The 23,165-nt window shown below is 45.3% G+C and overlaps 2 protein-coding genes across 5 annotated transcripts in view; both read right to left on the reverse strand.

The window, feature by feature from the left end:
- hecw2b (HECT, C2 and WW domain containing E3 ubiquitin protein ligase 2b) overlaps positions 1 to 13,675 on the reverse strand; it is a 35,004-nt gene extending 21,329 nt beyond the window's left edge. The window contains exons 1-2 of one of the 3 annotated variants that reach the window (XM_010891104.5): positions 13,058 to 13,675; positions 349 to 1,760 (exon numbers count right to left, since the gene is read on the reverse strand). In XM_010891104.5, coding sequence (XP_010889406.2) covers positions 349 to 721 — 373 coding nt within the window. In that variant the 5' untranslated portion in view covers positions 722 to 1,760; positions 13,058 to 13,675. Of the gene's footprint in view, positions 1 to 348; positions 1,761 to 10,329; positions 10,470 to 13,057 lie in introns of those variants that run through there. The other 2 variants (XM_010891103.5, XM_029116477.2) reach the window with 2 other exon arrangements.
- A 189-nt stretch (positions 13,676 to 13,864) lies between these two features.
- Positions 13,865 to 23,151, reverse strand: gtf3c3 (general transcription factor IIIC, polypeptide 3). 2 transcript variants are annotated; one of them, XM_020042328.3, is made up of 20 exons: positions 22,925 to 23,151; positions 22,687 to 22,798; positions 22,258 to 22,529; positions 21,731 to 21,854; positions 21,419 to 21,610; positions 20,960 to 21,125; positions 20,702 to 20,849; positions 20,444 to 20,615; positions 20,143 to 20,243; positions 19,842 to 20,013; positions 19,514 to 19,716; positions 19,049 to 19,150; positions 18,836 to 18,971; positions 18,504 to 18,646; positions 17,722 to 17,804; positions 17,359 to 17,413; positions 16,269 to 16,404; positions 15,848 to 15,972; positions 14,999 to 15,151; positions 13,865 to 14,845 (listed from the first exon to the last, which is right to left on the reverse strand). In XM_020042328.3, the coding sequence occupies exons 1-20, from the start codon at positions 23,021 to 23,023 to the stop codon at positions 14,723 to 14,725; spliced, it is 2,817 nt and encodes a 938-aa protein (XP_019897887.2). In that variant the 5' UTR covers positions 23,024 to 23,151; the 3' UTR covers positions 13,865 to 14,722. The 2 variants fall into 2 exon arrangements, with proteins under 2 accessions (XP_019897887.2, XP_019897888.2); XM_020042329.3 differs by lacking the exons at positions 22,258 to 22,529; positions 22,687 to 22,798; positions 22,925 to 23,151 and adding an exon at positions 22,227 to 22,231.
- Positions 23,152 to 23,165: the final 14 nt, after the last annotated feature.

Consider the following 23,165-nt stretch of genomic DNA (forward strand, 5'->3'; position numbering starts at 1 on the left):
TCAGACGCTCACACACAGGCCGACAGCACTCACACGGCCTCAGACACCCACACACAGCCCGACAACACTCACACGGCCTCAGACACCCACACACAGGCCGACAGCACTCACACGGCCTCAGACGCCCACACACAGCCCGACAGTTTCATTCACTCAGTTTCTGCTGCGCTTCAGTATGTATGCGATGTTGGTCTGGAACAGTGTATTAGGATGGTTTTGTGTGTTTTCACATAAATAACTAGATAAACAGGGGTAAGAAGATTATCCACGACCTCATTGGCACGACACCAGACTTGACCCCCTCCCCACCTCCCTGAAGATGTCTAGACTGCACCCCCCCCATCTCACCAATGTGGTAGAGTCCGATCCAGTCCGTGGCGTCCACTTCCTCCTTGATGTCCCAGTTAATGACCAGGTTTTGGCCCCGCCCCATGGTGAACTCATACGTTGACGCTGTCAGCGACGACCTGGTCTCCGAGGTAACCAGGTCAGTGTCACTATTGGCCCTCTGCAGTCCGCCACTGTGACCCTCTCCTTGCCCTCCGACCCCTGATCGCTCACCAGATGACCTCTCACTCCCATGACCCCTGGGGCCTACCCCATCACCCCCCTGGGCCGAGAGAGAGCGCAGGTTTTCGGGGCTGATAGCGTAGCGCATGTGCGGGTTGCGCCTCCTCACCACCAGGAGGTGCTCGCGAGCTGTGGTGGAGGCGGTGGCCATGGTGGTGGCTGCGGGGGAGGAGTTCGGAGGCGGAGACTGCAGGTGATGATGAGGGGAGTGTTGGTGTGGGGGGTGATGGTGATGGGGGGAGGAAGGGTGGGGACGGGGGCGGGGGGGGAGGACGGCCGTGGCTAGGGAGGGGCGAATGGTGGAGGCCGGACAAGGGACCAGGGAGGAGAAATCTGGGCCTCGCCCAACAATGACCCCACAAACGAGGGCCACAGGCCAGGGGAACTCACCCCCAGACCACCGATAGACACTGCAAAGCTAGTCAGAGTTAGAGAAACCTCTTCCTGGGGCAACAGCAGAGTCAGAATCCAACAACCAACTGGCCGACCAGACCGGGTTACAGGTTAGCTGACGCTGCCAGGGACCTCCTCCTGCCTGGTCCGCTGTTACGGTCTGGGGGCTAACAAAGGCTGACGGAAAGCACTGTGAATAATGTCGCTGTTGAAGGACTTATGAAGGCAGCTGGACTGATGTGTTGGAGATCCGGGTCTGAACTGAGCATCTATCCATTGACTGGTTCCTGGCGTTAGACGAACAGGAAATGGACCGTTGCTGAGGTCACTTCCTGTTCTCAGTGCTTTCCATGTCATTTCTCCTGAAGCCCAGTTTCCCTCCTGATACACATCAGAACACTCATCTTTACTTCAACAACCACCGACGGGTCAGTCTGAGTGTGGGCTGAACCATGACCTCTCTTTGGAACCCATGAGGCCGCGTGGTGGGAGGGGCTGGTGAGAGAAGAAGGAAGGGAGGGGGCGATGGGGGCGAGGGAGCTCTTATGTTTGTGGGGGGTTGGAGTGGAGCGATGTTAGACTGGGCCTAGGGTGGACTGGGCCTAGGGTGGACTGGGCCTAGGGTGGACTGGGCCTAGGGTGGACTGGGCCTAGGGTGCGCATATGGAACAACTCTCCAGACCCATTGAGATTGTCTTCCTCCAGTAGGGAGAAACAGGGTTCTGGGGAGGCGGAGGGGAAAGCCCAGGCCTGAGGTGGTACTGATGATGAAGATGACGATGATGAAGGTTGTACACCTATGAGAGAAGGAAAGAGAGAGGGACGGGGAGAAATAGGGAGGGGACGATCAGACATACAATAACACACCAGATCATCAAATGACACGACCCCAACGATTTGGCAGCCCCGGCACTGCTGAAATAAACACTGGTCATGTTTTCACAGCGTTAAAAGGCCTGTTGGCTTTTGCTGGATTTCCCCACATAGCCAGAGGAGACCACATATGTGGCTCCACGGCAACAGCCCCAGTGTGGTGAGGGAGAGGAAGAGCGGGTGAAGGAGGAAGGTCTGCTGAATGTCACCAGTCATTATGAGAGGGAATGACAGAGTGTGACAGAGAATGACGGAGTTTGACAGAGTTTGACAGAGTTTGACAGTGAATGACAACATATTACAGAGTTTGACAGAGAATGGCAGAATATGACAGAGATTGACAGAATTGACAGTTTGACAGAAAATGACAAAGTTTTACAGAGTATGACAGAGAATGACAGAGTATGACAGAATATGACAGAATAAGACAGAGTTTGACAGCTCCTCTCCATCTGTATCTCTCAACACTGGTCATTCATCACTCAACAGAGTGAATCACAGATAACAGATTTTTCTTAAAAATACCTTTATGAGCCACACATCACAGTCAAGTACGTTTGTATCTCATAAAGTCAGGACCATTAGTAGGAAACCTCTCTTCCTTCCATCTGTCCTCCGTTCATCTCTCCTCGCTCCATCTATCCTCACCCCTCACTCCATTTCTCCTCTCTATTTCCTCTATTTGCATTTCTCCTCACGTCACGTCTCATTTTCACATCAGCCGTGCAGAGCACTGAGGACCCTTCTTCATTCTTGGCACCGCTGGAGGAAAAGAGAGGTGGGGTAAGACTGACAATACTAGGGATGCGAAGGGGGGAGAGAGGAGGAAAGAGGGAGAGAGGAGAAGAGGGGGGGCAAGGTGAAGAGTGGGTGGTAGGGGAAAAGGGAGAGGAAAGAGTGGTAGAAAGGAGAAGAGGGGAGAGAGAGAGAGAGAGAGAGAGAAGATGGTAGAGAGGGAAAGGGAAATCAGATAAAAGGAGAGGGGAAAATGGGGGAGAGAGAGAAAGAGAGAGAAGGTAGGAGGTAGTGCTGACTCCTTAACAAAAATTCTGTAGTTAATGATCTGAACTCAATTTCAGATACCTGTCCTGAAAATAATATTGAACAATACAGAACAATCCCGTGATGAAATGTGTAGGCCATGAATGGTTTCTCATTTAAAGCCACTTACGTGACTAGTGTTTGACGACAACATTTTAACAACATATTAAACATTAATATTAGGATGAACTCACTCACTTTTTATCTCTCATTATAGTTTAAGTACCCTTAAAATGAATCAAACCTCTTCGACTCCATGAAGATAGCACATTAGCAAGCTCTTAGCAATAGAATGTATTGATCTCACTTCCGCTCTAAGACATAATATCTCTTAGCTTACTATCGCTTTCTCTCATTTACTGCCTCTCTTTCTCTCTGTCTTCTTTTGCTTTCTCTTCCAAACAACAGTGTTTGTCTTTTATCTATTTAGCACTTTTTCTCCCCTATCTCCCTCTATCTATCTATCAACCTCATCCCTCACTCCTCAACCTTATCCCTCACTCCTCAACCTCACCCCTCACTCCTCAACCTTATCCCTAACTCTTCAACCTTATCCCTCTCTCCTCAACCTTATCCCTCACTCCTTAATCTTATCCCTCACTCCTCAACCTCATCCCTCACTCCTCAACCTCATCCCTCACTCCTCAACCTCATCCCTCACTCCTCAACCTCATCCCTAACTACTCAACCTCATGCCTCACTCCTCAACCTTATCCCTCTCTCCTCAACCTTATCCCTCTCTCCTCAACCTTATCCCTCTCTCCTCAACCTTATCCCTCTCTCCTCAACCTCATCCCTCACTCCTCAACCTCATCCCTCACTCCTCAACCTCATCCCTCACTCCTCAACCTCATCCCTCACTCCCTTTACTTCCAAAACAAATTGTCTTCATTACACCAAACCAGCCACACGTGCAGGCAAACACACACACACAAACACACAAACTCACACACACAAATAGATCCAGACGAGCACAAGCACGTAAAGCCAGGCAGCAACGTAACAATTCAACCAATCAGATGATTTTCCTCTTACCCTAGGAATTTTAATCTCTCGATTTATTTCTATCTTTCTCTTTACTGCGTCTGTACCTCCCACACTCTCCAACCCTTTCCCGCCTGTGTTCACAGGCCTGCTTTGAACAGGTTTACAAATACACACTCACACACACACACACACACAGAGACAGCCAGCATGCCTTTCCCAGGAGGCTCTTAAATTAGCCCTCTCAGTCACTGCTGTCAGAGCAGCTGAAGGGAGAGAGGAAAGATAGAAGGAGGGGAGCCGTGAGAGAGAGCGGGGAAGAGACAGAGGAATGGAGATGAAGAGAGTGATAAAGAATAAGGGTTAGAGTTAGACAGATGGAGTTTAGAAAAAGAGGGACAGAGAAGGGGATGGAGAGGGAAGGATACATATAGAGACAGAAAGAGAGAGACTGATAGGGAGACAGAGAGAGGGAGTGATAAAGAGTGAGATGGAGAAAGATACAGAGAAGCGGAGAGAGCGCTACAATGTGGAACATAGCCAGGCCAGCATCCTACTCACAGCTCTGCTTAGCCAGGGCCTGGCCAGAAGCCTCCACTCTCAACACACACACGAGGGAATAAGAGGACAAGGAAAGAAGCAAGAACAGGTGGTAAAGAGAGCGTTGTCTAGATGTGATAGGATGGACAGGGACAGAGCATTCTGGTATGTGATAGGATGGACAGAGCATTCTGGTATGTGATAGGATGGACAGAGCATTCTGGTATGTGAAGGATGGACAGAGCATTCTGGTATGTGATAGGATGGACAGAGCATTCTATGAGGTGAAAGGATGGACAGAGCATTCTGGTATGTGACAGGATGGACAGAGCATTCTGTGAGGTGAAAGGATGGACAGAGCATTCTATGAGGTGAAAGGATGGACAGAGCATTCTGTGAGGTGAAAGGATGGACAGAGCATTCTGGTATGTGATAGGATGGACAGTGCGTTCTGTTATGTGATAAAATAGGATGGGCAGACGGTTCTGTAATTGGATGTCACCTTACAATAACTGATGTGAGCGTCAGTGATTATAAAAGAAAATTGTTCAGGACCCAGAGGTGAAACTGAATTTATACACAGGTACAGAGGCTATGTTATGTAACACAGTGTTAGCTGAGGCACAATAACTCCTAAACACAGTAGTTAGAGAACAGAGAGATATTCAGACTGGTACTTTACTGAAGGAAACACGGAGAGACAGACAGGATGAGGTTTTATATAACCATCATTCATTCTCTACCTCTATCGCTCTGTTTCTCTCACTCTCTGACTCTCTTTGTGTCTCTAACTCAGTTTTTCCTCGTTCTCTCTGTGTCACTCTCACCTTTTCCGTCCCTCTCCCACCCCCAGTCTCTCTGTTTTTGCTGAACTGGCATGACGTAACATTTCACCAAGTTTCGTTATCTCTTTCAATTCAACTTTAAATGGGTTTTTTGTTGGCATGGGAAACATTTGCTTATATTGTCAAGGGAAGTGGAAAATAAGCATGATATCACAAGACATCTAAATAGAAGTGATTTCGGGTTAGTCACAGTGGTTTGGTGCTCTGTTGCAGTGTACTCCGTTTAATTGGGTGTTTTGTAAATTCTTGGTGGGTAAGTGGAACCCAGACCTCACAACCTTAGAGGGAAATGGGTTCTATGACTGATTGGATTCACTTCAGACAAATCACGCTTGAGATGTGAGCGTTTATTCATTTGATAGTGTACAGTGTGCAGAGTTCTCACAGCACAGGGTTTTCACATGAAACAGGCTGACAAAACAAATCAGGTATTATTTCCACAGCTCAGTGTGATGGATATGAGCGCCAGAGAGCTTTTGTACCTGGGCTAGCAGCATATTAATCGGAGAAATCCCCTGTAACTGCTGGCATCTGTTTGATAATCCTTCCGTCAACAGAACGACAGACTTCCACGCACACACTGACACACACTCGGCTCCACTACTGCAGCTCAGTTATTCACAAGGCACCCTATGTCTTTATAGTGCAGCACTTTTTGACTAGGGCCCATGTGTTTAGTCCTATCAACAGGCTACCCATTGTGATGCTAATGATTCAATTTTAAGTTAGGGATAAGTTAATATATCACAGACCTGGTTAATGTTAGGGTTAAGGTTTGGGTTAAGGTTAGTAAAAGCAAACTGTAGGGGTTATGTTTAGGCATAACATAACTGGAGTTAAGGTTAGGTTAAGTTTAAAAAAAGGTTTGGGTTAAGGTTAGGTAGCGCAGTGTTGGAATTAAAGTTAGGGTTAAGGTTTGGGTAATCACCTTTCATTGGATTCGACCATTACAGTGATGTTCGGGAAGGCTGTCCATCCAACAATGTTAAAAATGTACTCTAACTGCGCTTACCACTGCCCCTAGCAGCCGATCTATACCCTAACACTACCTAAAACCAGTCAGAGAGCAGCAAGGGGCATCCTCCTACAGTAGAAGAACTGCATGGACACGATGTTTGCCCCGTGCAGACAGAGATGTTAGCGGTAAGCGCGTCCTACCAGTAACACAAGATGTGGATTGAAATTGGACTGGATGGAAACTGAGAGCCATCAAGGTGAATATTGGGAGAACTAATATGTACACAGATTAATTAAACGGGGAAAGAAATATATTTCCCATCAAATGAGAACTAATCCAGAGTCAAATTCCTCGTATGTGGTACATTCTTGATCGTGATTCGGATGTTGAACCTAAACGCTAATCCCTAACCTGAAGACAACTCTAGCCCTAACCCCAATTTTACTTTCATCTAACACTTCAGCAAAAAAAATAAACATTTTGCAATTTGTTAGCATTTTCCTGGTCTTATCTGGTGTTAGGGGAAATTGTACGCAAAACCACCAATTGCTGAGTCTATTAATGGAAGAGCAATATACAGAAGGCATGGAGAGATACAGACACACAGAAGGTAAATGTCCTTGATCCAGGGTTTGGATTACAGGGAGAATGTGTGGATTTGCTGCTCAGAGGATGCTTCCTATAATCCATGCATTAACACACAGCTTCAGTCTGATCATCTCTCCATACACACTCATATTTCGCTCTCTCCCTGGAATCCCTCCTTCCTCTTTATGGCTTTGAACGCACCCCAGCAACCCCACCCCCCACCTCTGAACCCTACACGTACGCACCTCTCTCCCCCCAACTCTCTCCCCCCTCATAAAAACCAAGTGTGGGGAAACATAAGCTCAGGACACCATTATGGTAAATCCAACACTAACCCTCCATTTCTGCTCCCCTTATTTCACTCTGCTCCTCAACGCTCTCCCTCACGCTCAGTTTTTTTAAATGGAGCCAAATCACATTTATTTTAATGACACATCAAAACATCATTTTCTGACGGCTCTTTTATGTCCCCGGTTCCCTTTTCTTTAGAATAATGCGTCTTTAGCTGGACTTCAAGTCTGGTTTTATAAACCAAAAATCATTACAGCGCCGCTGGTAGCTCGTGGTTAAAGCAGAGATGCTAACGTTGCCGTGGGTTTGTGCTTCCCCTTGAAGGTGGATACTGACTGTGTTCAGGAGGCATGTGATGTCAGTTAAAAAAGCAAGCTTGGATGTCACCGTGGATCCTCCAGCTCTGATTCATCTCTTCCTTTGCTTGTAAAAAGTCACAGATTTGAGGGAAGTGACTGAAATATTCAGAACTCTCACGCGAGACAGCCAGTACAACTCACCTAGCAATAATCAAGACAGCATATTCTGCTGATTAACCAGTGGTCCACTGCTCTCCCAATAATAAAAGGTAACCACACGTACGACTTGTTGCATTACATTGTGTTAGTCACCATCGTTCAGTTTACCTATACAATTGCTACTTAGACAATTATTTCCGAAAACCCGTGAATTTCCACTCTTTTATTAGTGCTATAACTCCCTTCTCCTTGCCTAACTTGTGTTAATATAGCTTCCTTGTTTGCGAGGTCAGCACACAATATTAAGGCAAAACATTCTTTGTCCATCACAGCCTTCTTGTTCCACGGTCGTTAGCTTGCCGTCTTTCCTCGCCATCATCCTCCAGATTTCCCTGGCGTTCTAGTGGTTGTTCATTCATAGCTATCTCACAGTTCTTTGTCAGTATTACGATTCTATTCAACAATGAATCAGTCCATGTCTACTTGATTGCGAAACTAGCTTGTCGCCATCAGTTAGCTAGCTAGGTGTCAGTCAAGGTTTGTTTTACTTAGAGCCTTTGTTTTCACGCAACAACCTGCAGCTATACAGCTGAGCTGCTGCCACCTGCTGGATGGTGTAGGCTACAATAGATACTCGGTAAACTGGTTCAGGCTTGACTGACAGTGTATGAGTGTATGTTTTTTATGAATGGAATATAGGATTGTTTTTGTGCAAGCGGCCAATTAAGGGCCTGTGGGCCACATGCAGCCTGGGGGCCACATGCAGCCTGGGGGCCACATGCAGCCTGGGGGCCACATGCAGCCTGGGGGCCACACAATGGCTACCACAGGTCTATCCAGTCATTACAGGGCATCCTGTTATGGTATGACTATGAGAGAAACGTCTTCTTGCTAATCTCAACATCTGCATTTGCACACGATGCAATTTCTTTGTGCTGAGTCTAAACTACAAGTATAGGCTACCCTAAACTGTTATAATGTCCGTGAAACAGTGGCAAATAAATGGCTGTGTATCTGTGAACTGGTTTTGTGTATCTGTGCACTGGTTTTAACCAGGCAAGTTCTACCTACAGTTACAGACGACAAAAACACACACAAGCATATATTAACACACACATATTACAGTGGCACCATCTCAGCCCCCCTATCTGTGTCCTTCCAAGCCTGGTTACTGCCTGTCAGCACACCTAAGACCCATTAGTTAATTATATTACACAGTTAACCTCTACTGGGCGGGTTGGATCACAAACCAACACACACACACACATACACACAGACAAGCATGCACAGTATCCATCTCTCACCCTGTCTCCCTCCCTCTCTCCCTATCTCTCTCTCTCTCTGACTCTCTCTTTACTTGTCTCACACTCCTGTCAGTCGGCCTGCCAACCTTTCTCTCAGGGGTAGTTAAGAGGTCTGACCCTACAGATGGTTAACCTAAAGGAAAGGGTTAAACTGTAGGTTGATTCTGTAAACCTAATTAAACAACTCTGATTCTAATAATTAGCTGGATGAAAAGCTAAATGGAGTTAGTCACAACTGAGGTCAAACAGGGAACAGGGATGGGCTGACCCATCCAAAGGTCTCTGGTTAGCAATAATTTTTTTACTTTGCAGCCGTCTATATTATATTTGATTTACTGGGATGAAAAACACTGTAAATATTGCCAACGCATTAACCAATATAGTTTATACTGTAAAGAAATAATACAATGCAAACGGTGGATGGTAAATTAAGGACGTCAGACGTCCTGTGCAACTTACGGTTGGTAGAGCACAGCCTTGGAAATTGTGGGTTTCAAACCTGTCGGGGTCAGCCCGTGGAAATAAATCCTGCTAAAATGTTTGCATTCACTACTGTTTGCGCTCATGACACAAATTCAAAAGGAATGTAACCACCAATGGTACACAGCCGTTGTTTCTTCACCATTAATATTTTTTTTAAAAATTCTTCTGGGGTTTCAAATGGGGATTATCTACTACAAAGTAATTTCTTTATAAAAAGTTTCATTGTTTGGGTCTGGATCTGTCTCTGTTTTGTATCTCTGACACAGTAGATTCTGACTATTTGAATTTTATTTATACAGCTAAACATAAATGTAGCTATGTCTACACACACACACAAACACCACAATAGGACCGACCCCACAGCTGCATTACTCACACTTCCTGCTTGGCGGAGGAAGTAAAACACTAACACTGGCCTCTTCTATGACCCTTTCCTATGAATGCACAACAAGACACGTTTCTTCTATGCAAATAAACAAACACACACTTTAGTCTTCCAAAACAGACACATTCTCTATGAAATGACAGCTCTATAAATTCCAGGGAAAAATATTTATACCTTCCTACAGCTACATCAGAGATAAGATCCCATGGCTTACTAATGGAATGAGTAAACAAAATACTCAGTACACTGGTGTATTACTGTTGAGTCTGGCTATTAACAATGCTTCCACTGGTATTTAGCTTGTATATAAGCTAGTATTAATGACTCAGAAGATGGGCAGTTCTGGTTCAAGTTAATTAAGAAACAAATAACAGGCTATTACTATGTTACAATGAAAGCATGCCATTTCACCAAGTTATATCTACGCCTGTTTCCTTTCTGTAATGTCAGATGACGTCTTACCCTGACAACATTTGTCATGCAATACATTTTGCCAACGCTACAACGCCAGACACACCTATTGCCAGCCAGACCAATTAACATTCCCTAAAGAGCACTTGGCACCGAGACAGGTTTGGAGGCCTGTGAATGTCGCGTCCCTGTTCTGTCCACTTACCTCAGACCACAGTTGGGGAGTTTAAATTAAATCAAAGAGGGACATGGGAGGTGTCGAGCCCGACTCGAAGCTCAGATAGAGTGATGCGCCCCAGGCCAAAAGTCTGTCCACAGCATGACGGAGGTAGAGATAAAGGGAGATGTGAAAGAAAGTGAGGATAGCGGAGAGGGAGGGGAAAAAGAGAAAGGCCTAGAGACTACAGGCTGGACATATCCAGACCAATCAGCTTGAGGCATTCAAGGTTTACACCCCCTAATCAGCCTGCCAGGAGATTACACCGAGAGAGATAGGGTGGAGGGGAGGAGAGAGAGGAGGAAACAGAGAGGGAGACAGGGAAGGAGAGAAGGAGAGAGTGAAGGAAAGATAGAAGGGAAGGAGAGAGGAAGGCGGCACTCAAGACAGAGGGACCACTTAAAGGCGGACTGAAGGTAGTACTGAGATATCTGAGATGTAGTCCATATAACAGTTTACGCACAAGGCTGATACAGGATGGTACGGAAAGAGAGAGGATGTGTGTAAAGGGGTCAGAAAAGATGTGTCTGTACCAGGTTCTCTGGGCTTATCCCTCTGAAGGAACCGAAAAGGGTCAAAATCCAGTTCCTTCACCTCTCTGGTTTGGTACAATTCCCAAAATACACCAGGGGTACGTGTCAATATGGCTGACTAACATACTAAAAACAGCTCTATTCTCTCGCTGTTTACAGGAAATGAGGTCATAAGTTTTAGGAAAAAGCAGTGGCAGCCAGGCAGGAGAGAAAGGCAGTCATAAAGGATACTGGGTGATGAGTAAGGCAGGTCAATATTTCATACGTAACAGGATGGATCCATATAGAAGTGTGGATATTATAATACTGTATGTAAAGGTATTTCTACAAGGCACTAAATAAATGAAAATCGTCCTAGTTTAGTTGAGAGTAATAAATCACAATGGAGGGAGCCTCTTAAAATAACTAAGAATTAATTATTTTTTGACGTTCTAGGGTAATATATATATATATATATATATATATATATATATTTCGAAACATAAAATACTGTGAAAGAAGGCCTGCCATACAGTCAAACATGAGAACATGGACATGGATTATGATTGCGCTAAACCAGCCATAGTGGTGGTCAATGTGTATAACTGCCAGAACCGAGTGATCCGTGGAGTCACTACGTTGAAGTGTAGAGACTGAGAGAGGTGTTGGACGTCAGGTTCCATAAGCTAAGTCACATTCACTATGAACTCATTGCTCTTTACATTTCAAGAAGACATTTTTAAACATCCCTAACCGTAGATAGGATTGGAGACCCCATGGCTTACTCATGGAATGTGTTAACTAAACAGCCTACTTAGTGTACCAGTGTATTGATGTTTGCCATGTTTTTTTTGACCACTCGCAGCGTTTCCATGGGTATTTGGCTTGCATTCGAAAAAAGAAGGGCAAAGGCTAATTAAGATGTAGCCCCAGGGACATGAGGGGCATGGAGTCACTCACCCCATTAAGACAGTAAGAATTGCAGAGGGCTAGAAGCGCGGGGCTAGCTGAACTGACCGACAGGGCGGTACCTTGTAGCTCAGTTGGTAGAGCATGGCATTTGCGATGGCCGAGATTTTGGGTTTTGATTCCCATGACGTACCAGGCAGGAACTGTATGCACATACAACTACTAGTCTAAATGACTAAAATGTAAATGTACACCCAGTATGGTCAACAGCAACCAACACATAATAGTACAGTACGTTTAAACAGAGCTCTGGTAATCAGCATTAATGATCCCTGGGAATCGCCAGATGACCTTATAGGGAATAGGTAGCGGTTTAGGTGACTGACAGACGTTTCAGAGCTCCCAGGCCAATGTCGGAGGTTGGAATGACGTGGGCAGAGCACTGGGCGGTATGCAGGAAGCTGGCTCCGTTGCGTGGCTGACAGTGTTCTGTGTATGTTAGTTGTTATTGTTCTCCATCACATACCACCAGCTATTTCTGATCGCCCAGGCCGGAAGTCACTTGGTATCAACCACCGATCACCTCAGGTCCATAAATCCATCGAAATGGCCATTTCAATTCTACCCATTTGTAGGCCATTAATATCTACAAACTCTAGGCTTAGAAGACATACTGTATGTAACAGATAATCAATCCAAAGATATCAAATTTGTCCATTCAACAAAACCAGAGCCTTGCACACAGGTTTTCTCTCAGATCACCAGAGGTTGCTGTTTTGTTTACACAGATGACCAGAGGTGGCATAGCAGTAGTTCATGTATTAGGTTTATTAATTTGTATCTATCAAGCCAATTAGTGGAGGAAATATGCTGAGAATAATCCCAGGACCTGAACCTCAATCCTGCATGTCCCACTCTGACCACGGCATGACACACCTTGTATATTTCTCTTTACATGGTTATAGAAAGGCAAATAATACATTGACTAAATATTTTACCCCAGAAGGCTATCACAATAGTTCGGTGGGTTGGAACCTAAACCAACTAATCACTTCTCACATAGCCAGACACAGACACAACTGACAAATACGTTAACCTAAAAATCTGTATTTAAATAATAATAAAAAAATATTTAACAGTTTGTTATTGGAAAATGAGAAAAAAAATCCTAAGTCTAAATGATCGGTGTCAGAACGAAACACCACTTTCCAGCTCGTGAGCACCTAGGATAAAAACAACAACGGCAAATCACAGAGAAAACCTAGTGACGTTACGTATCAGTACACCTCACTTACCGTAAAAAAATTATGTGGAAAACCGAACAGTATCCCAACGACACTTCAAGGCCGCTTTTCCGTTGTAGGGTTTACGGCGAATTTGAAGTCCAAAGGAAGTGGCAGTAGCTAGCTAGGTATTTGATCATGGTCGACTAATTGAAGACGGAACCAATATGGGCCGTGCCCCACCGACGGTCTATCTTTTCGCAGCCGGGATGCAGCGCTCTTTTGCGGCGGCAGTGTGTCAAATGTCATCCGTCAAAGCTGGTTCTTCTCGGTCCGAGGTTGCGATATGTCATCTGTTATATTTCATAGTAATAGTCGATGAACTCCGTAAGAATGTATATGCAAGACATCAAGTCCGTGATAAAACCCTCATATCTTATTTATTTTAAATACCCCATATCCGCCGCGCTGTTTCCGTTCCTGAAGTAGCAAGTAAATAAATACTTCCCTATTTTTCTGGCGTCTTTCCTGGGCGACAGGCCGAATCGATGCAAGCAAATGTAGATATTCACCCCGAAATGTAAAAATGAAATTCTGAAATCGCGTTTTGTAAGGTTAAATAACTTTATTAAAAGCCAGTTGCCAAAATATGTTTGAAACACTGACATCAATTTACGAACATAGTGGATGAAAGTAGGCTACAAGGCAGTGGTGGCAAGATGCTAGCAGACGGTAGCCTAGATGGAGGAGAGATAAAGGGAGGGATTTGGTAAATCTCAATTTTAATAATCCCCATGCCACGGCAAAACAAAGAAAAGTCGGATGTTTTACCAATATCAGGCGTCAGGATGTATGGTTAAAAACATGCACCACAAATGGTAAACAAACACCTTTTATTTCTGTGTTTGGAAATTTCACTCGTTTTTTGTACAATATATACATGACAAAATAAATAAACGTAAATTTTTACATCAGTATACAATGGTTTAAGCAAGGTATTAGACGGAGTTTATTTGTAACTGATAGTTGTATAATTCTTAGACAGAGAGTACCTTAAGGCTATGTGTTGTGGTGAATACAAAGACCTTACCAATAGATGTTATTTATGACTATTTGTAGATAAATTCTTGGATGCCCTTCTAAGAAACATCACTGTATAATACACTGAACTGGCTATAACTCACATCTAAAAGACAACTGTGTTAGGACAAACTTTGTACATAAATATTTTTGAAATCACTCATTTATGAAACTCACTACTCCTTTCAACAGAAACTGAAACTTCTAAGAGACTTGATATTGGAGTAAGATCTGTAAGACACAAAGGCTCAAATGACTGGAACAGTTTGTCTTTAGAAATCAGTGTATTTAAATCATGAAGTGAATTCAAGAAAGCCCATTTTCAATTAAGCATTACAAAATTGCATAACAATGTTATTGTACTGTAGTAGAACAAAGCCACGCAGTTAAGAGCATTGGGGCATTTAGTAAAGTGTGGCTGTATTGTATCCCAGAGCCAAAATTCCGTCAATAAAGGCTGATCACTCGACTGTGACCCTGAGTGGGTATTCCAAAAACACAACTATCACATGTACCCTGAGTGAGTGAAATAGAAGAAATATAAACTATTTCAAATAATGACTATTAGATTTGTTATTTTTTCTTGAAAACTAGATGGCGCAACTCAAGGGACATAATTCCCTAAAAAAAAAAAAGAAAGAAGAAGAGGAGTTGCCATCATACTGTGCAGTAAGTGTTGATGAGGTGTCGCACCATGTCTGTGTTTTCATTGGCTTGGTAGATGATTGACAGATTGAACGCGATCTCTCTACGTAGGTCCACCTGGTCAGTCTCTATACCCTGTAGACAAGAGAGACATGAGGTGTCTGTGTTTGTGACTGTGTGTGTGTGTGTGTGAGAGAGAATTCAAACAAACCGAGAATTTTACTTGTTGTGCATGCATTTGTGTGTTTGCATGCTTCTCTGTGTGTGTGTGTGTGTGTGTGTTTGTACCTCCAGCATGGGGGGGGGGAAGCTGAGAGCTTTCTGGTAGTAGTGGATGGCGAGGTGTGCCAGCCCCAGCTGTTGTAGGGCCCGTCCCAGATTGTACATACTCTCCTGGCAGTGCCCACGTTGCTCCACATAACGCCACAAGAACGAGAAGCCCTGTCGCCCCACACACGCCAAACACCACAACACAGGGTTAACGAAACATACGAGGGGGCCGCCACTCCTGGACAACAGCCAGAATACTGCTGTTTATTTAGAATATTTTTTTTAAAGCAGAACAGGTGTGAATAAATAGTATTTATAAGCCGGGTGGTTTGAATCCTGAATGCCGATTGGCTGATAGCATTTGTAAAATCATAATAACACTTCTCAGGGGTTAAAGAACCCTATGAGACTTATGTACAGAGACCTATGAGACTTATGTACAGAGACCTATGAGACTTATTTACAGAGACCTATGAGACTTATGTACAGAGACCTATGAGACTTATGTACAGAGACCTATGAGACTTATTTACAGAGACCTATGAGACTTATGTACAGAGTTCTATGAGACTTATGTACAGAGACCTATGAGACTTATTTACAGAGACCTATGAGACTTATTTACAGAGACCTATGAGACTTATGTACAGAGACCTATGAGACTTATGTACAGACACCTATGAGACTTATGTACAGACACCTATGAGACTTATGTACAGAGACCTATGAGACTTATTTACAGAGACCTATGAGACTTATGTACAGAGACCTATGAGACTTATGTATAGAGACCTATGAGACTTATGTATAGAGACCTATGACACTTATTTACAGAGACCTATGAGACTATAAGTTGCTTGACCTGACCTGCAGTAGCAGAGGGTGACGCTTCACCACAAACTTCTGTGCGGCCATGTGGAAGAAGGTCAAGCCAACACACAGACTGTACAGGGGTTCATCTGGCTGAACACGGAACGCCTGCACGTACTGACCTGATATGGGGGGCGGGGGGAGAACGAGACGGGGGAGAGGGAGACGGGGGCGGAGAGAGAAAGTATTGGGAGAAATATTGAAAAGAAGAGCGAGAGAGAGAGCAAGCGATGGAGGAGAGCAGCAAGGGCACAGTGACAGATTTATTTCAGTATCAGATATATAGACGGTCATACAGAGCAAGATGGAGAGAGGAAAGAGACTCCTAATTAGATTCCACATGGACATACAGGAAAAAGAACACATTTGTCCTGGACATTGGGGGGGGGGGGGGTTCATATTATGTGCGTATGCATACCGAGTGCATGCTTGAAGCTGCCAGAGACCAATGCGTTGTGTCCACTGAGAACACACAGGGCGTGGTTATCGGGGTTCTTTAGCAAGAGGCGCAGACAGAACCGATGATGTCGTACATCCTGGGAGTGAATGGTCACCTGGGGACAAAGGACCGGGAGGATAAGTGTGGCGTTTAAAGGGAACGTGAGGGGAATGTGTGTATGAGCTTTAAAAAGAGCAAGAGGTATTTCTTTAACAGCGCCACATTTTGTGAAAGCAGAATATGTGGGTCATTACCCAGCCACCACAGCAGCTAATGGTGCCATGGCCTGGTTGACCGGACAGCTAACCAGGTGAGACAACAAAGTTTATTCCCCTACTGATGCCCTTGCCCTTCCATTTGCACGTTTCCAAGTCCGTCTGCCATGAGAACAAGTGTCCCAAAGCGGACAGAGTGAAAATGATTAAGGATTTAGGGGATAATCAGCCCCTCCAGTGGAATTCCATCAGGCACCATGGCTTTGTTTCACTTTGTTACACAACATAGGTGTGCCTCATTAATCACCATGGACATCTTATGTCTGTCTTTGATACTTGACACATGTAAAAGACAAAATACCTCTTGCAATTACATGTTTAACTATTATTTAGGTTTATATCTTGCAAAACATCAAGGGAAATGTGTCGATTTGAATTTCACACTTGTTTCATCATTTAGTTGAATTGGAACATCAATGACATCTTTCAAGTCACAATTGATTCCTGAAGATGATGGTTTTGTGATTCCCTCACTACTCTCTGAGTTACCCTCAGAGAGTCATCATTAACGAGCTGCCACAGAGGAAACTCGCTGCAAGTTGTTAGAAGCAACCGCACAAATAATATAACTATTGTATAAAAGGAAGTTGGTTTGAGGTTGATGAAGATTTGTGTTTTGAAGGGAGGGTTTTCATCTCATGTCAGAACTGAACAGTTTATGTTACCTCAACTAATTTGGGTCATGGGTGGTTTTTACAAGGAGCTTCCTGTACCCATTTGTATATACACACACACACACAACCTTTTATAATGTGATTTATTGACATTCAAGAATTTAAAGTGTGAAGGGTCACCTGATTGAAGACGTTCCACATCATGGGCAAATCCTGCTTTTCAATCAGCGTCAATCTACAGAGATAGATATAGGTTAGAGGTCAATGTGAGCCACATGCCTTGTAATCGGTGCACATGCGCGAAAGCCCCAAAAAAAGAGTTACAAGGTGTTTGTCTGTGCTTTTTGGCAATACATTTTTTTTTGGGCTTTCGCTCGCTGGCTACCAACCTAAATAGCTGGTAAGGTTGATAAATGTACCCTCCATTAGACACATTATTATCTAGCAAATGTGGGTAAATCTAACTGCCTGATGAAGATTCAGTCAAAATAACTGTTTCCTGGGGCCATATTTTTGTAGATACGTGAACACAGTGACCCTGACCTGATGTAGTCATATGCCTTGCGGTAGTTGTGATCCAGGAAGGCTGCAGACAGACCAAAATACTCCAGCTCTTTCCTCTTTACCTAAACAATCAACAGCACATGTTTAAAGTTATGGGAGCTCTAGTAATACATTGACTCTTCTACACAATTTCACTGGCATTTGCTGCATATGGAGTCATAAAGCTTAAAGCCCTGCAACATTTGGAGTCATAAAGCTTAGAGCCCTGCAACATATGGAGTCATAAAGCTTAGAGCCCTGCAACATATGGAGTCATAAAGCTTAGAGCCCTGCAACATATGGAGTCATAAAGCTTAGAGCCCTGCAACATATGGAGTCATAAAGCTTAGAGCCCTGCAACATATGGAGTCATAAAGCTTAGAGCCCTGCAACATATGGAGTCATAAAGCTTAGAGCCCTGCAACATATGGAGTCATAAAGCTTAGAGCCCTGCAACATATGGAGTCATAAAGCTTAGAGCCCTGCAACATATGGAGTCATAAAGCTTAGAGCCCTGCAACATATGGAGTTATAAAGCTTAGAGCCCTGCAACATATAGAGTCATAAAGCTTAGTGCCCTGCAACATATGGAGTCATAAAGCTTAGTGCCCTACAACATATAGCCAACAATTCATTAATAAAGCACCACACAATGTCACATTGTGTTGCAACATATGGAGTTCCAGCTCCTCACCAAATACAAATATTAATCATTGATATTGATTATTCATTGCTTTTAAGACAGAAATAATTCCAAACTACTGCAATTGCCTGGTGTTTACCTTAACATCGTAGAAGGAGTAGAACTCCAGAGAGGAGTCGACCAGGAGCTCTGCCTCTTTAAAACGCTTCACCTCACACAAGGTACAGACACACCTCACTAACAGAATCCACCAGTCCTCACGAGACAACACACTGGTCTTACCTGGGGGGGGGGGGGCGACAGGGGGGGGGGGCGACGGGGGGGGGGGGGGGGGGGGGGCGACAGAGAGAGAAAAAGAAGAGTAAGAAAGAAGAGAGAGAAGGGAGAGAGGTCATTGCTTAAACAGCTCCCTTTCTGCTGTCATTCCTGTCTCTGATGGTCCCGTGTGGTGGTCACATCCAACCCCCTCACCGCTGACATCCTGATAAGCTGCCTCCTGGTCGTCGATGTCCGACACCAAGTCCCTGGACACCTTGACCAGACTAAGGTGGCGTTCCCCCGATGACCCGTCAGCCCTCAGACACACCTGGGCCCGCGTCATAGCAACCTGGAAAAGACACCGCAACACTACAGAGACAATATCTGTGTGTGTGTGTGTGTCTGTGTGTGTCTGTGTGTGTGTACCTTCAGCAGCATAGCCAGCATGGTCAACATGGTATCCAGGTAGTCGTCTATTCGGCCTTGGGAACGCAGGAGAGTAGAGCGATGTAATAACAGCTTCAATTCCTGGAGACACACGGACACTTGAGATACTTCACACTGAGCATTGATGGGATACTGTAACGGGAACGTTAATGAACTCCACATTCAATCAAGAGGTGTAAATGTCATTTTCTGCAACTCACAAGTTCCAGCCGTGTGTTATGGAACTCACATCCACTGATGGCCTGTTTATTTCCGGAGTGTTAAATGTTATGGTTATAGTCTGACAACGCAGGCCCGGGGGGACACTGACAACGCAGGCCCGGGGGGACACTGACAACGCAGGCCCGGGGGGACACTGACAACGCAGGCCCGGGGGGACACTGACAACGCAGGCCCGGGGGATGAATTAGTCACCCACACACACGCACGCACACACGCACACACCTGCTGCGCTGCGGAGGAGTCCTGGGCCAGGGTCTCCGGGTCATACATGGGCTCCAGAGCCTCGAGCGCGCTGAGGGGGCGACCCAGCTGCTGTTGCAGGGTGGACAGACACAGCCGGGCCTCCAGGTGTAGCGGAGCCATCTCTACCACCTTGGTGTAGCTCTTCACCGCCACCTCAATGTGACCCAGCGCCTTCAGACACTCTGGGGGGGGTGGAGACTGGCATCCAATCAAAACGCCCCTGATTCTCATGTGTACGACATTACAATATCAGCACAGCGCCCGGCCTCCCACTGTGGGACTGTGTAAAGTGTGTGGGTCTCCCTACCAGCGTGTCTCAGCCAGACCACAGCCAGGTTGTAGCGCTCCGAGCAGACCAGGGCAGAGAGGAGGGGCAGCGCTGAGTTGTACTGTCCTTCATCCAAGAAAGCCTCAGCCACATCCAGGAACAGATCTCCCAGGTCCTCCGGACTCTGCTCCATCAGAGAGGCCAGCATGGACTGTGGGGGGTGGGGGGGGGTTAGATGATGTAACGTCCATTCAGATGTTCGGAAAGCTAAGACTACGGTGTGATGTTCAGCACACAGAGCGCGATGGTTCCCAGAACAGAGGTGTTTAGTGGTACTCACGTCCAGAGGTTTGAAGACATGCTGGTGGATCAGACACACCATGAGCTTCACTCTGATGTCCACTGGGACATCGTCAGGAACCACCACCTGGGTCACCTCGCCTTGAGAGGGACAGATAGAGGAGAAAGAGAGGGGAACAGAAGGAGGAGATATGTAAGGAAAGGGAGAGAGGCAGGGGGGACAGGGAGAGAAACAGGGGAGGGATGGAGATGGAGGAGAGGGATATGACAGTTCTGAAGTGACACGCGATTGGCTCTCCACACAGAGGCGTGAGTGGCCACCTACAGCCCATCAAACACACCGTGCTCCTCTGCTGTACTCATTTTCTTTTCCTCATTATTCTCCTCCTCCTGTTTCTCATGGTTCTCCTCCTCTGTGACCATCTTCTCCTGTTCCTCAAGGTTCTGCTGCTCGGTAAGACCCAGCTTGGGTTCTCCTCTCTCCAGGACAATCCCACAGAACTGGAGAAGAACCTGGGGATACAGAACACTGTGGTCTCATAAAAAAACACAGATGGACCCATAAACAAATATGCCACACACACGCACACAAAGTCTACCTGTAGGGCTTTGCCATGCTGGTGACTGGCGATGTAAAGTTCGGCGGCCATGTTGATGCTCTCGTCTGTCACCAGCTCCGGATATCTCCTCAGAGCCTCCTCCATTACCCCAACCGCTGATGGCAGGTCGCTACTCTCATAGTAGCTCCTTGATTGACACACACACACACACACGGTTAAGGAACTATCTTGAATGATGGGTGTAACCATAGATTTTACAGATTTCTATATATCCATGGATGGCGCACCCCAACTCACTTGGCCATGTCTCGTGATAGCTGCATGAAGTGCTCCCCGTCAGTAGGGGGCAGTAGGTTCAGGATACGCCGGTATCCATCCATGGACTGCTTGTGTTCCCCCACCTGCTCATACAAGCTGGAACGTTCCCAGAGGTAGCGCACGTTACTGGAGTCGTACTTGATGGCTGGGATGGGGAAAGGGAGAGACGGAGAGAAAAGGGGAGTTAGCATACAACATTTTTCAGTATTGTTTGATTTAAGTTTGGCTGAACATATAGCCCTATGTACATAAACTGTGTGTAAGAAATATTTATAGTTATTAAAGACAATAAAAAAGGTAAGTGGCCACATAACACCTCACCTAATTAAGAGCCCTATACACAGTGGAATATATCTATTTCAATTAGATATTTGTTGTATGTATGGCCCCCCCAAAAAAATCTAGCAGTTGGAGTTCAAAGGTCAGAGGTCACTTCACCTTTGGTGTAGCAGATGATGGCCTGCTTTATGTTGTCTTGCTCCAGAGACATGTCGGCCAGCTTGACCCACTCCTCACAGTCACTGGGGTTGAGGTGGGCAGCGATCAGGCCAAACTGAAGAGACTTCTCAATGTCCCCCTGATCTTCATAGATCATAGCCAGAGTGGAGAAAGGCTCGTAGGCCAATGGGGCTGGGGAGAGAACAGACAGAAGTAGTACTTTACGGTTGGGGAGTACACGCAGCTTCATTCATTAAATGCAGGTGGTTTTAATGCATTTAGTGCACCACAAAATGAAACAACACAACCCACCCTGCCGAATGATCTCCATACACATCAGGATGGCGTCCTCCTTGTCCCCGCGAGCATAGCGGATGTTGGCTTCTCCCATGAGGCCCCTAAGGGCGCGAGGAAGTTTGCTGCGATGACGTTTCTCCTGAAGCATACAACACAAAGCAATCAGAAATACACTGGTCCCACAATGATATTGTGCTCAATGTGGGAGGGGCCTAGAAATCACTGAGACTAGCCATTAGAGCAGCAGGTAGCCCAGCGGTTAAAGAGTTGGGCAAGTTACTAAAAAGTTGTTGCATCAAATATTCAAACAGTCAAGATGATCTTTCAGTCTGCCCTTCAGCTAGGCACTTAACCCTAATTGCTTCAGGGTCCTAATCAACAGAAATGAACTGCTGCATTGCATGATCAACATACACTCTTATCAAAGCAACTTACATTAGTTAAGTGTCTACATTATCATACTTTATATTCTGGACCCCTGAGGGACACACCACACTGGCATTGCAAGCACCTTCATCATCTATTCATCTTCTTTATCTCACCTTCATCATCTTCTTGTTCTCCCTGTTCAGCTCCATCTCCAGAGCTAAGACATCGCCAGCTGACGGCCCCTCATCACCTTCATCCTGTCCTTTACCTTCAACCTTTCCCCCATCCTCATCTTCCTCCTCCTCTTCCTCCTCCTCCTCCTCCTCCTCTTCTTCTTCATAATTGTAATCATCTTCTACCTCGTCCGACTGCAGAGTTTCTGTTCCCTCTCCTATCATGGAGGCAAAGGCCTTCTGGACAGAGAGGCTAACACCTTCTTGGTCCGCTGGAAGATGGTTAATATTAAAACAACATTGAGTTCACCAGAGATTAATGCTCAAAACCTGAAGAATACACAGCGTTTAGCTCAGCAGTCTAATACATGCTTGTGCCACACAGAATAACTTTCACGAAACCCACTTGGCCACAGTGGAGGCACTCACCGGTTGCAGGACGTTTTCTGGAACTTCTCGAAATGCGTCCGCGAGAAGTGCTGGGTAGTGTGTCATCTGGTCCAATCTCCTCATAATCCTCAGAATGCCTTTCACTTGATTGCTGAGAAAAAGGTAAGATATTTAGTCAGACACGGTATTGGTGCAATGCACAACTTTAAAACGTTTCACAGACTCAGTCAGCAGTATTCACGTAACGTTGAGCCAAGTGATGAGAAAGTAGATTTACGTTCAACTTAGCTTTTCGTTCCTCCCGCTGTATTTCAAACTCCTCGAATGAAATCCTCCCTTCCAGGTAATCAATGAGTTCTGAGCTAAACCCTGACATCGCACAAACTAATGTAATATGTATGCTTTTAAATAAAACGTGGCAAATTGTTCATTACATGCATGATAAACAAGAAAACAACATGTATTACATATTTAAAAATCGACGGAAGTTTCCATGAACTCTTCTTCGACGCTTCAAG

This window comes from Esox lucius, chromosome 22, assembly GCF_011004845.1.
Source record: "Esox lucius isolate fEsoLuc1 chromosome 22, fEsoLuc1.pri, whole genome shotgun sequence".
NCBI classification, from domain to species: domain Eukaryota; kingdom Metazoa; phylum Chordata; class Actinopteri; order Esociformes; family Esocidae; genus Esox; species Esox lucius.